The sequence below is a fragment of the Trachemys scripta genome, chromosome 4 (genome assembly GCF_013100865.1).
Source record: "Trachemys scripta elegans isolate TJP31775 chromosome 4, CAS_Tse_1.0, whole genome shotgun sequence".
In the NCBI taxonomy this organism is placed as follows: domain Eukaryota; kingdom Metazoa; phylum Chordata; order Testudines; family Emydidae; genus Trachemys; species Trachemys scripta.
Window position 1 is genome coordinate 141766300 of NC_048301.1, and position 14291 is coordinate 141780590.

Sequence of the window (14291 nt, forward strand, 5' to 3'; positions counted from 1 at the left end):
AGCGGACGCAGCTTTCCAACAGCAGTCGCTCCAGTGCCAAACACCGAGAGAATATAACCCCTTTACTCCCACGTGAGAGTCCTGTTTACACATCTCTGGCATGTCAGGGTACAATCCAGGCTAATGAGCAGCTCTGTCACCTCCTGGCCCTGCAGCCTTGAGTGTCTTACAAAGTCTCACTGAAATAACGCCCACCTAGGCGACTCACAAACAGCCTAAGAGCGTGCAACTCACACCCTGAGTGTGTGTGTGTAACTGCAGCCTGCTAACCACATCTGGGTTACACTCTAGCTCTCACCAGCCTGGGTTATACAGCAGGGTGACCCTAACACACACCCAGTCTTAGATTTTCTCCCAGAAATCTATCCTGTACTGCCCAGCTCTCTCCTGGACACTACAAATCATATTTAGTCCATTATTCCTGTAAGATTATTCCTGTGCACACAAATTACCACCCCAAACCAGAGTTACCCAGACACTTCCATTCAAACACACTAGACTAGATAAAAGAATAAAACAAGTTTATTAATTACAAAGAGAGAGATTTGAAGTGAATCCAACTCATGAGGAATAAAAGTCAGAAATGGTTACAAAGATGAAACATGGACTAGTACCTAATTTAAACTATATCTTATTCAAGCAAAGTTTCTCACCACCTGCTTTCGGCTGCCTTCCAGATCAAACTGTGTACGTCAGGCCCTCTTCCTCGGCATCCAGTGAATACTTCCTGTCTCTCTTCAGGTGCAGTGAATGCCATGGGCAGGGAAGGAGGGGTTGACCCTCCTTTTTATAGTTTCAGTCTCACTCTTGAAAAACATTTCCAGCTGGGCACTAGGACACACAGAGTTTATGTGGAAGGATGTTCACAGCTGGCTTTTCTTCACACGATTGAGCTTCCTTTGTTTTCCTTCCTTCTTGATGACCGTTTACGGCCTAAAGACAAACTCAGGCAAGGACATTCCTTTCTTGAGACCTCATTTGGTTGCCAACTTCTGCATGAGCAAGGCTGTGGGGTTGGGAACACAGGTCAGTATCATCATACAGGGAAATCTTATAAAGCTTTACATGCAATGTTGAGACACATAGCTTATCAGGACAATACTGATCAACAACTTGTGAGTTTTCGAATTATACCTCACAAGGCATACTTTGTACAAAGATTATTACGATAGTACGTAGGGTGTGAATACAGGAACGTATTTGGTCCCAGCCTCATTACTACATGTGGCAGGGAGTTCCTCAGGCTAAACCTGCAGAACAGAGACATTTATTTTTTCTTTTTCAATCAGATTTAAAAGTGATTTCATTTCCTTGTGTGGTGTGGAAGGTAGGACAGCACAGCCCCTGTCACTCCCACAAACACACACCCACAGTATTGAGAGACAGTTTGAAGTGACCTGAGACTTCAGACCAGGCAGGCGAATGACTCTGAGAACTTGGTTTTATTGGAAGTAACCCAGTAGCACCTCAAGGCCCCAACTGAGATCAGGGCCCCCATTGTGCCGGGCGCTGCACAGATCCTGGCCGAGAGCGAGCCCCTGCTGTGCCGAGCGTGGGTCAGACACCGGCCTAGAACGGGCCTCCTGCTCTAACCCACTAGACCCCACTCCCTTCCACAGCTCCTGGGATAGAGTCCAGGAGTCCTGGCTCCCAGCCCTGCTACGGACACTCTGGTTGGGAGGTTTTAAGTTCAAGGGGCATCAGGATATGGATTCGGAGCATCCCACATAATGTTGCCACTTGGATGATTTTTAACTGGCCTGGCACTTTTTGTCCTGCCTTGCCTGTTGCCAGTGAAAAGATTTAACGTCTGGGGGTTTGATGTCCCTCTGCCAGACGTGAGTGTGGACAGCCACACGTGCAGTGAATTTGTATCTATCATGCAGGACACGTGGCCGGGTGTGCAGCTGGCCCTGCTCAGCCTGTTGAACCACGGCAGTTTCTCTCAGCGCCAGGACGTGAGCTGGACTCACAGCTCACCAACAGGGAGGGGCAGGAGCAGGGTGGGAGAGGCAGAGTCTCCTGGGAGGGGATGCTGGGGGGAAGGCTCCCTCCTGGGCTGAATCTCCTGGGAGGCGCCGGGTGTGGGGGTTAATGATGGGCAGCTGTGGGGAAAGGGGCCAGAGCCTCACCGCTGTTCACCACTGAACATCTCTTCTATTCACCCAACGGGAATGTCATTTATCCTTTATGTATTTGTTAGAATCTCACCAGGGCAGGAGAATGCAGCTCTGAGGATCTGTCATTTCCTAACAGAACACAGTAATACCTATATAGGGGTTCAGGGGTTTGTGGGGGTCGATTTTGTTGCCCTTTCACTCCGCGTTTTAGGTAGGCTTGGGACGGTGAGATTTTTAGCAGTAATTGTCAGCAAACATCAGTTTCACCGCACCCCCCCCCAAACCGAGGGAAAATGTTTCCGTCGATAACAATCAAAACATGCAGCTAGACAAAGAAAGAAAATTGCTCCTGGAGAACTTTCTAGTGTCCCACCTTATTGTGTAGAAAATTTGTGGCTGTGTGGATGTCACTGGGGCTGCTTTCAGGATAATTACTTTGTGCAATTTGACATGTGATGTCGACAGTTTGTGTTTTTAGAAGTTATAAGTAGGCTTGGCAGAATTCTTTTTTAAAATAATTTCCATGCACAGTACTGTTTATTTCTAAGCAAAAGTTTTTGATTTTTATTCATTTAAATTTTCAGTTGTGGAAAATTACTGAGGGGAGGGGAATCAAACCCTAATTCTGTAAAGACAACAGACATTGATTTTAAAAGGTCACATTTTATAACTATTCAAATACAAATTATTAACAGCACGTGTCAAAATATACGAAGTAAATAGCCTTAAATCAAACTCCAATATGTTCTCAAGCAGAAAATTTCAATTATTAGCGATGGAAATATTTTGCCAGCAGTTTGCCTGTGTGTGATGAATTCAACATTTACCAATAAAAATCCATCCTTCCCAGCATAGCTATAAAGCTTTAACTTTTTGAATCTCAACCTCTACTGCCATTAAATAACTGTCGGACCTTCCCATATGGCCTGACCCCCGACACACACGAATTCCCACAACTGGGATCATTTAAATTGATAAAAATGGGGATGGGATGCTTAAAACCCATAATTTTCCACATCAAAATTTAAATCAATAGAATTCTAAAAAAAATGCCTAGAAAAATAACCTCAGTGTTCTCCATTCAAATTATAAAAAGGTAAATAGAACTGAGTAACGATTAGCTCTAGTTGGCACTAGGATCTCTTTTGTTGGTTGGGGGATGGGCAGTGGCCAGTCTCTCTGCATCTTGGAGGCGGCAAACATAAGGGGGCGGGGGTGGATCTGGCACAACCCAGAGGGAGGCAAAGCCAGGGTGTGTGTGCCAACCTTGGCAACTCATGCCGGTGGGGGAGGGGGACAAGGAGGAGGGCAGAGTGAGCATGCCCAGCTTTAGCAATTAAAATTTGGAGGTTCTGTGACCCATCTAGGGGAGCGCATGGGGGGCTATTGTTTGGGGGTATCAGAAGCAGGGGGGTTGCCAGCGGTTGCACTCTGGGTCAGGCGAGACCCCTCGCCTTCCACAGCATCCTCCATCATCTGCTTGTACTGGGGCTTGAAGAAGCCGAGCTGGAAGGGGGGAGAGGGGGAGAGACAGACAGACACAGGCTGATGGCCGAGCAGGGAGAGGGACGGGCTGTGGGAATCTCTGAAGGAAAGACCCTTGCCCCTCCCCCACCAGCAGGGAGAGCCACAGGCCCTGCCCCCAGGGTGATGGGCTGTAGGGAAGGGGTTAGAGCCCTGCCCCACTCACCTTGTAGAGGGCTGCAGTGATGAGAGCCAGCAGGACCAGGCCCCCCATGCCGCTGCCCATAATGATGGGCAGGTAGTTATAGGCCTCGGAGAGCTCCACCACCGTCTGCACCTGGGGGAGAGGAGCCGTGAGATGGGGACCCAGGAGTCCTCACCCTCACCCTCCCCACTCTAACACACCAGACCCCACTTCCTCCCCGAGCAGGGACAGGACCCAGAATTCCTGGCTCCCAGCTCTAACCACTAGCCGATGCTCTCTCTATCCCGGGTGCAGTCACTCTGGTACCTGGCGCTGGACGAATCCCTCCTTCTGGGTGTATTTCTCCTCCTCGTATTCAATCCGGGCCTCGCTCACCAGACTCACTTTCTGCTGCTGAATCTGGAACAGAGAAATTCACCGTCCCTGACTGGAAATGACACAAACCAGCCCAGAGCATCGTCCCAGGGGGACCCGGAGCAATTTACAGGCCGTTCACACAGGGGCAATCCCTTGCCCAGCACTGAAATGCAGCCACCTCTGGGGCTGTTCGCGTGGGGGGGATTCCTCGCCTGGGGCCGAGAGGCAGAGGCAGCTCTCGTACCTGGGAGACCCACTGTAAGCTGACGTTCCCTTTGATCATAAACTCCAGCGGTTGCTGCATTTCCAGGGAGGCGATTCTGCACCGGATCTTCTTACAGGTGGCCACGGAGCAGTTCTGGGGGTGGAAGGATATTGCTGGGTGAGTCAGGGGGCGCAGGGCCGGCTTTAGCAAGAGCAGGGCCCAATTCCTGGGGGCGTGGCTTGCCGCAAGCCCCGCCCCCAGGAATCGGGCTGCGCTCCGGCCGGAGCTCCAGCCGGGGTCGTGGGGCTTGGGTCTGGCCTGGAGCTGCTCAGCCGGGGCCGGGCTGGAGCTGAGCCGGGGGGCCGAACCCGAGCCGGACCGGACCCGAGCCGGGCCGGGGGGCCAGACACGGGCCAGACCTGAGCCAGGCCGGGGGGCTGAGCCGGGGGGCCGGGCCCGAGCCGAGCCAAGCCGCGGGGGCCGGGACGGAGCTGAGCCAAGCGGGCCGGGCCGGCGCCCCGGGGCCGGAGCTGCTGGGGCCGGAGGTGCTCGGCCAGGGCCGGACTGGGCCGCGCCTCCCCGGAGCACTTCTCACGTCCCCCTCCCACACTCCCGACTCAGCTTACCAGGTGCTGCCTGCCCGCCCCTGCTTCTTTTCAGACTTCCCACGAACCTCTGATTTGTGGGAAGCAGGGGCGGGGGAGAAGCAGGGGGCAGAGCGTGCAGGGGAGGGGAGGAGGGGGAAGTGAGCTGGGGGCGGGGTGGAGAGCTGTGGCGCGGGGCCCTCTTAGCGCGGGGCCCAATTCAGCTGAATCGGCTGAATCGGCCTAAAGCTGGCCCTGAGGGGGCGTGCAGGGGCTCAGCATGGCCATGAGGGTCTGGGTCTGTCTACAGCACTTGCTGTCTGTATTAGTGCAGAGGGAGAAGAGCTGCTGGGATCCGCACCGGTCTGTACTCACCAGCAGGGGGCGATCGCTCATCTGCTTCACAAAGTCCTTCGAACCGGGTGTTTCCACCTCACTGTTGCACTGAACCAGCTCGGGCTGTGGAGGGAGAGACACACAGTGTTAATTGGAGTAGGATTGGGACATGGGAACTTCCCCTCTAGGGGGCACCAGCACCAATCTGGCACCAGGGCACAGGACTGGCTGGTTCAGAGGCAGGGGCAGGGGTCTTTCCCCCAGACAGTCTGACCCAGCAGGGGGCGCTGTAGGGCAGAACAGGTGTCACTGGGCCCATCTCACACACACACACAAGGGCAGGGAGAGGCAGGTACCTTGGAGGGGACGACCTCAGAGGCGTCCCACACCCGGATCCCTCCCAGCTCCACGGGGAACTGGAACGTGACTGAGATGGGGACGCTTCGGTGCTGCAGGTTCTTGACCTGAAAGAAACAGACTCACCATAGAGCACTGCAGGAAGAGAACCCAGGAGCCCTGATCTCCAGCCCCTGCTCTGACCCTCAGACCCCACTCCCCTGCCAGAGCTGGGGATAGAACCCAGGAGTCCTGGCTCCCTCCCCGTCTCCACCCCTCCGTGCTCTAACCCACTAAGTCTAACTCAGGCAGTTCCACTCCCTCCCTCTTGCCCCGTCTCCCCCTTCACACTCTGAGGTGCCGGCCTCACCTTGTACGCATGTGTCACTGGCACGCTTGTCCCTGCCTCCTTGGCGGAGAAGCTGACGTACTTGGTCGACTCCTTCAGGCTGGGGAGGCAAAGGATGGAAAGAAGGAGAGAGGCAGGAGTGTGATGAATGGGGCTGGAGAGTGGGGGTGGCGTGTCATGTCCAGAAGGGGGTGCTGTGCTGCAAGAAAGGGCTCAGTAGGGGGCACTCTCCCCTTGCAGTCAGCGCTGGCACCTATGACCCCATGTGGTGCTAAGCGGCGCTGTCCTGCAGGGAACAGGATGTGGGCCCAGCAGGGGGCGCTCTCCCTTCTGTCTCCGCACTGACCTACCTGGTGAGGATGATCAAGATGCCGTACTTGACCAGCAGCTTCTCCTGTTGAGTTATGCTCTCGGTGATGGGGCCGCCATTGTCACTGGGCAGAGGGGGAGCAAAGGAGACAGATGTGAGGAGATGCAGCCAGTTAACTGTGCAAGGAGGCTGCACCACACTTCTCTGCACTGTCCTGCTCCATGTACAGGCCCCTCCCACTGCCCCCGAGCCCGCTCCCCGGCCCTACACAGCCCCCTCACCTGCTGGCGTTTGCCGTGATCTGCAGCCTGTCCCCCAGGTCGGCCTCAGAGGAGACATCAAAAGTGGCCACAAAGATGACCTGGAAAACATGGGGGCTGAGGGAGCAGTGGGCACGAGGTCTGGGGAATTGCCAGAGACTGCGGGGGTGGAGCAGGCATGGAAGATGGGGGGGGGGAGGGGGCTCTTGTATGAACTTAGATGGAATAAATGGTCCAAGAGCGGCAAAGGGAGTTAACATGACCCTGTCCCTGTCCAACATTAAACAGTGTTAACCTAGTTTGGGATCCAGAGACCTCAGCCGGCTCCGTGCTGTGGCAACACCCCGTTAACCATCATTTTAAGGACCCCAAATGGGGGAGGGAACAGCCCCTCCCTTTGTTCTTTTCTCCCCCAATGAGGCCTGATTTCCAGCCCCACAAGTCTGGCCCTTGGTTTCCAGCCCTGGCAGGGCCTGACCCCAGCCCCGGAGTGACCTCAGGGCTCTGTTTGTACTGACTCGCCGGGCTCCCCGGGGCACTTTCCCCAGCACATCTCTTGTCATGGGCTGGGCTGACCCCAGGGAACTGCCCCTCTCTGTTCCCAGCTGGACTCACCCCTGGGGAGTTCACAGGCCAGGGCCCGTCCCTACCTCGGCCCCGCTCCAGAAGATGGGGTGGTTGATGTGGCAGATGCTGTTCCTTTGAGATTGCTCCTCCAAGCCCTCCACTGAGCTGCACTTAATGGTCATGGCCATCCTGTTAGACTGAGCACAGGGGACCAGCCAGTGAGAGATGGAGCCACAGCGCCCCCTGCTGAGACCCCTGCCCTCTCCCTGCAGCACGACACCACTGGCCAAGCCCTCACCCACTCCCTGCAGTACGGCGCTCCAAACTGAGTTCCCAGCCAACTCCCCACTGCACGGTGCCCCCTGCTGACCTCCTGCCTGCGCCCTGCAGAGCAGCATCCCCTGACAAGTCCCATGCCCACTCCCTGCAGCACGGTGCCACCTGCAGAGGCTGCCCCTCATGCCCGGTGTGCATTGGGGTACCTGGAGCAGCAGGACCCGGCGGTAGGACAGCGCGGCCGGGTAGAAGAACTGCACCCTGGTGTTGTAGGAATTCTCCCCGTGGTTCTGGATGGAGACGGTGATGTTGAGTTCGGGGGTGACCCCCACCACCAGGGTGCTCAAGCTAAGGAGGGGAGAAAGGGGTGAGCTTCCTCAAGGCAGTGCCCTGGCTGCTCTGTGAACTTCTTCTAGCAGTGCCCAGCCAGGGACCCCAGTGCTGCAATCTTCACCACAGCAGTGCCCGCCACCCAGGATCCATCAGCACTGGAAATCCAAGGTGTGATCAAGCTGGATGGGTCCCCCCATGGCGGGTGATTTTGCAGGGAGGATTCGGTGACTTACCCAGAGAAATTGAAGGAGACTGCTAACTGGTCATCGCAGCGGCCATCGGTGCCGCAGTCCTTCTGAAACGGGAGCTGAGGGGAGACCAGGAGGGCAGGGGTCAATGGGGAGAGGACTGCAGCACCATCTGCCAGAGCGACACTGCAGGGACCCAGGGGCCCTCCAGTTACCCCAGCACCTCCCAGTCCTCTGCACAGGGGACAGCTGAACCCATCATCACTCCTGCCCTTGCCACCCACCCACTCACCCATACCCCTCCTCCCCCTTCCAACTCCCGGCTCTGGCCAGCAACAGTATCACTCTTCTAGGGCTGGCAGGGCAGGGGGCCAGCCTGGCTTACGGTGGGATGGGGAACAGGGCATGGGGCCTTGCCTCTCTAAGGGGCCCTGGCCAAAATGAGTTTTGAAAAATGTTCAGAAAAAATCATTTTTTAAGCCAAAAATATTTTGGTTTTTGGAGAGGAATTTTGGGAACTTTGAGGAGAAGTTCAAATGTTTCCACCTAGTGGAGACAGGTCTGTAGCCAAGGCAAACTCAGCATCCGTCTCTGTCGCCCTCTAGTGTCTATACTCTGTAAGGGGTTTAGGAAGCTGCTGCTGGCTCTGCACTTTTCAGTCTCTCACTTTTGAATGCCAACGTCACTGGTTTGATCCCTGCAGCAGACCCACCGTGGGACCTGGCTCTGGAACCTTACCGAGCCTGCAGACGCCAAGCCAGAGTCCTTGCTCAGGATGGGTCTGAGGCCACCGGCGGTAGCGATGGGCTCCCCCGTCAGGGTGTAGTTGAAGCGTAGGGTGATGGGGGCCAGAATGTCTTCAGGACAGAGCTGGGGAAACAAAAACACGTTGGGTCCCTGAAAGGAAAGGGGAGCTGGGACCCAGAGAGAGGTTTGTTCTCTGGGTGACATGGGAGCAAGGGGCAGGGTTGGAGGGGCAGACGCAGCAGGAGGGGAAGGAGTTAGGACCTGACCCCCCAGCACTCACAGGTAACATTATCCCGTACGTCTCACATTTCTTCTCAATGCTGAGCCGCAGCTCCCTGCTCAGGACGGGGCTGGTGGAGTCGAAGGTGACTTGGATCTTCGTCCGCCCGGGGTCCAGGGCCAGGCTGTACTGGATGATGCTGTAGATCCCGTCACCTATGGGGGAGGGGAAATGAGGGACAGAGAGAGACACAGTGGGAACCTCAAGGGGAAATGGGACATGGGGCCTTTCCCCACTAGGGGGCGCTGGCTCGAGTCCAGCTCCAGGGCAAGGAACTGGCTGACTCAGAATGCAGGGGAGCGGGGGATGGGTTTGGTCTGACCTAGGCTGTCCATGGTGCTCTTAGTGACGGTGAAGCAGACCTCTGCTCTGCTGGCCTCTGTGCTGAGCTGCTCCTGCCCCTGGCAGTCGAAGGCCGAGGTGGGGGTGGTTGGGGGATGGAAGCTGATAGACACCGTGACTCTGAGCACCGGCCGGGATCTGCCATGGGGGGAACAGAACCATCACCCAGCTGCTCTCTGCAATGGGGCCAGACCCCTCCCTCCCCAGAGCCTCCCACCCAGCCTGGATGTGCTCTCAGCACCTCAGGGAGACAAGTTATGGATATGCAGCTTTCCTAGAGGAGATGCTGGGGGGCAGATAAGGGAGCAGCAAAGCAGGGGCAGCAGGTTTGTATAATTTTTGGTGGTGCCCAGAACAGGTCCAAGTCCTGTCCTCCCACACACCCTGCCACACATTCACACCTGCCTAAGGATCTGGAAGGGAGTTTGGGTGCTGGGTGCGGGCTCTGGGCTGGGGCAGAGGGTATGGGTTCAGGAGGGGGTGTCAGGTCTGGGAGGGAGTTTGGAAGGAGGAGGGGGCTTGAGGGTGCAGGCTCTGGAGGAAGTTTGGGTGTGGGAGGGGTTTGGGTTGCAACAGAGCCCCCCATACCACACTCGCTGGACACACTATGCCCAGCACCCCCACCCACAAATCCACAGTGCTGTGAACACCACCACTTCCCCACCCTCAGCCCCACCTCAGCCAAAAGAAGCAAGGGAAGGGGAGGAACCTGGGAGGTATAGGGGGGCAGCAGGTGGGACTCGAACCCAGACTTTGGTGGAGACAGGTCCCTAGGTACAGAATATTCCTGGAGCCCAAGCACCACGGGCTCATGCAACTCGCCAGCCCTGCAGCAAAGCTATTATTGTGCCTTTCTCCAGTACAGGTGAGACAGACAGACACACACAATGTATTGCTGCTGTGTGTGGTCTTGTCTACACTATAGATAACTGAGCATAATGAAGCATGGCAGATTACTGGTTCTCACTCTCAAAATGTTGCCTCAAAGCCTCCCTGATTCAAATAGCTCCCTTTGTGCCCATCCAATAGCCATGCTATCTGGCTGCTCAAAATCAGCATTCAGGTGATCTGGCTCAGCACTCCACCTCAAGCAAGCTTTTCACCCTTAGCCCCACAGGCAGCTCTGATCATTGGAATGTTTTCCTCACTAAGAAATAACCTTCCCTAAAGGCATCGCCAGCGCACTTTTAATCTGCCAAAGGCACATTCCACAGTCATTCTGCATCTACTCAGTCTGTTGTTGAAGCGCTCCTTGCTGCTGTCCAGGTTTCCCATTTAAGGCTCCATGAGCCATGGGAGTAAGGGATACTCTGGGTCTCCCAGGATCACTATGAGCATTTCAACATCCCCCATTGGAATCTTTTGGTCTGGAAAGAACGTCCCTGCTTGCAGCTTTCTGTGCAGGCTGGTGCTCCTGAAGATGCGCACGTCATGCACCTTCCCCGACCACCTCACGTTGATGTCAGCAAAACACCCACAGTGATCTACAAGTGCCTTCAATAACATGGAGAAGTGCCCCTTTCTGTTGATGTACTCTGTCACAAGATGGTCAGGGACCAACATTGGAATATGCGTTCCATCTATCTACATGCTGCAGTTAGGGAATCTCATTTCCACAAAGCCATTCACTATTTCACGTACATTGGAAAGAGTCATGGTCCTTTGTAGCAGGATTCGATTAATGGCCCTGCACACTTGCAATGGACTTCAAACTGATTCCCAACCACCAGGTAGCAGTCAAGGGTCGCCAGCTTCCACACTGCAATCGCCACACACTTCTCCACCAAGAGGGCAGCTCTCATTTTGGTGTCCTTGCACTGCAGGGCTGGGGTGAGCTCTGTACACAGTTCCAGGAAGGTGGTTTTCTGCACCCACTGCTCGTCATCTCAGAGCTGCATAACAATGTGATCCCACCAATCAGTGCTTGTTTCCCAAGCTCAAAAGCGATGGTCCACTGTGTTCAGCTGCTCCATGAACGCCAAAAGTAATCTGGTGTTGTTTCTTTCCATGGCACACAGCGGATCAGGTAACTCTGGTTCCTGTTCAGATTGGGAGCTCATGATATACTGCATGACCATCCACGATGTGTTCGTAACAGCGACCACAACAGTAGAGATCAGTACAGGATCCATCTTTTCAGACAGAGGTGGCAGGCGCACAGTAAACAAGAACCATTGAAAAATGCCACAGAATGCAGTCGAAAGCCCATGGAATGCTGGGACGGAAAGAACTGCATCATGGGACATTGATTCCACACCCATGATGCACTGCGATCCACTCCACCTTCCCACAACACCTAGCTGTGGAATGTGGTGAGTAGCACACTGAGATCGGTCTCACAGTGCACTGCTCTCACTCTCAGTGCTACAGTGTGGATGCGCTCTGCTGACACAAGGATCATAGTGTGGACATGGAATAGCGATGAAATTATTGCACTTTTAGATCGTCGGCATAACTTGTATCAAAAGCACTCTCTAGTGTAGACAAGGCCTGAGATTGTCGTGCAGAGCAGTGCAATGACATAGAGTTACTTACCTCAGCAGCAGGACCTGCCCTTGTGCCCCCACCGCGATGTCCGGCAGTCCATCCCCCGTCAGATCTGTCCCGCCGCTGACAACCTGGCCAAAGTAGTGCAGCCTGCTGGGAAACTGTGACCCCACTATGCGCTGTAGGGCAGAGAGCAATAAGGGATGCAGAAGGGGTGAGTGTACTATATAATGAGCACTAGGGGGCCCCAGAGGATAAGGGCTAGGAAAGGCGTGAGTACACTGTATAATGGGCACTAGGGGCTGTGGGACCCCATGATATCCCTTCAGGGCTGTGTACTAACCCCTCCCCATAGGAACTGGGCTCACCTGTCTGTACTGCGGACTGAGGCCTCCCTTTTCCCCATGGAAGATATACAAGGCCCCATGATTGTCATTCTCCATGGGAGCCCCGATGGCCACGTCCGTCTGTCCGTCCCCGCTGATGTCCCCGATTTCAGACATGCTGGCCCCGAAGTGCCCAGACACTTCCCCCGTCTGCCCATGTAGTGTCTTGGTGCAGATCATCGTCGTCCCCTGCAGACCCAATCCAAAAAGACACATGAGGAAAGGATTAGTACTTGCTGTTGTCAGAGAGTGATCCCTACCAAGCTCCTTCCACTTTCTCAGCAGCACAGTGTGTTTCCCCCCTCCCGACTCTGGGGCCTGGGGTCAGAACTGACTGGGAGGGAAGAGTGCCCCCTACTGAGCCTCTACCCTGTTTCCTGGAGCACCATGGCCCCTACTGCAATACTAATTGTCACAGCATCACAGCAGTCCAGGCAAACAATAACCCCTGGCCACCCATCTTCCCCATGGCTGCACTCCTCTTTCTTACCGGCAAGTTAATCGGGCAGATATAGACGCGTCCTCCATTCAGGGGTGTATGGTACAAAGGGGCTCCGATTAGAACCAGGTCCATGTTCCCATCTCTGTCGAGGTCCACAGTGGACAGTATACTCCCAAAATACGAGCCGTTCTGGAGAGGCAGATAAGCCACCCCCTTAATTTAGTCACCTTCTGCTTCTTCTTCCACTGGGACCCTTCTCACCCTCTGGGGATACGGATTCAGTCCCAATGTCCATTCCATCTTTAGCCTCACCCTCGCTCAGTGCAGCCAGTGGCGCTATCTCTGTAAGTGTTCTTGAACGGACAGGCAGCTAGATCTTGGAGGGACGGGGATGCTGAATGCTAACTGTGGTGCAATTCTTTTAAGAGGTTGGGCTATCACAAGTCAAGTTCATCACTGACTGAGCCACTGTTATAGGTTTTGTTTAGGTGGCATGTACAGGCAATTGGACTTAGAGAAATTCACTTTGTTAGTGTAGTGTGATCTTTTACAGACACTGTTAATATCACTAGTAATGTTATTTTCTTGCCTGAATCTCTCTAGCCTAGATCCACAAGGGTATTTATGTGCTTAACCCCCTGGACTTTACTGCCTCTGTGAGCTGCAAAACCTCTGCCTGGCTGCCGCTGACCCCTATAGGTGCCTAAACTGACTTGGTGCCTAAATTTTTCAGCAGAAGCTCCTTTGTTGCTGTCTCAAGTGCAGGGCATGTGCCTTACTGTCTTACTCTAAGCATGCGGTTGCCCGGTGTCCATTTCTCCTTCCATCCATCCCAGCCTGGGGGAAGACAGGCGCTGCTCCATCTAACTCCTCCTCCACCTCTGGTAGGTGTGGTCAGAGGAGAAGGAATTGAACAGGCACCTGCTATTTCTCAGTTCAGTGCTCTAACCCCTGAGCTGTGGGATATTCTGATGTGGGCTTCCTCAGTCTCCCCTGTTAAAGTTGTTCCACTTTAATTAAGTAACTAAGTATCATGTGCAAATCATAACCACCCTACAGCCTGAGAGACGGCAGCTACCTGGTTAAATCCTTCTTCCTAAGCAGACAAAGCAGGGATTTGAACCAGGGGTCACCCATGTCCTAGGTGAGGACTTTAACCCCCAGGCTATAAGGGAAACATCTCTTGTCTTCTCCATCTGGTTTGTGAATATCTCGGCAGCTCTGACCATGCCTATTGGATGAGACCCAACATGTGGGTTAGGTGAAGAGTGCCTGTGTCTCTCTCTCACCTCCCCCCCATTCATCGATCGCTGACAGAGGCAGGTGCCTCCCTGCAGCATCACGATGCCTAAGTCCCTTGCTGGGTCTGGGCCTCTGTCCGTATCCACCTTATGAGTTCCATCTAGACTGTAAGTGAAGGTAACAGAAGTGGGATATTGGAGAGAGGCTGAATGTCAGCTGCGGTGCAGTTCTCTAAACCAGTCAAGTTTATCCCCTGCCTGAGGCTCTCTGACCGAATCGTTCCTGAAGGTGAAGCGAAACTCAAATATTACATAATGTCAAAAGCTTACAGGCTTCCTCCAGTGCTCTCCTTCTCTCACACCCACACTCCACATTACCTGTAACACTCCCCATACCTGCTCTCCCAACAGCTCCGATCCGGGTGTCCATTCCCCACCCTTGGTATCTCGGCTGAACAGGATGACTTTGCCGGTGC

At 54.4% G+C, this 14291-nt stretch overlaps 1 protein-coding gene across 1 annotated transcript; it reads right to left on the reverse strand.

Moving 5' to 3' along the window:
* Positions 1-504: 504 nt before the first annotated feature.
* On the reverse strand, positions 505-14285 carry LOC117876248 (integrin alpha-D-like). The gene is made up of 19 exons (XM_034768208.1): positions 14212-14285; positions 12623-12763; positions 12115-12321; positions 11795-11925; positions 9240-9397; positions 8918-9072; positions 8629-8760; positions 7936-8009; positions 7576-7717; positions 7177-7290; positions 6548-6627; positions 6307-6390; positions 5978-6056; positions 5628-5735; positions 5311-5394; positions 4391-4504; positions 4096-4188; positions 3811-3921; positions 505-1006 (listed from the first exon to the last, which is right to left on the reverse strand). Exons 2-19 carry the CDS (start codon positions 12704-12706, stop codon positions 881-883), a joined length of 2076 nt encoding a protein of 691 aa, XP_034624099.1. The 5' UTR covers positions 12707-12763; positions 14212-14285; the 3' UTR covers positions 505-880.
* Positions 14286-14291: the final 6 nt, after the last annotated feature.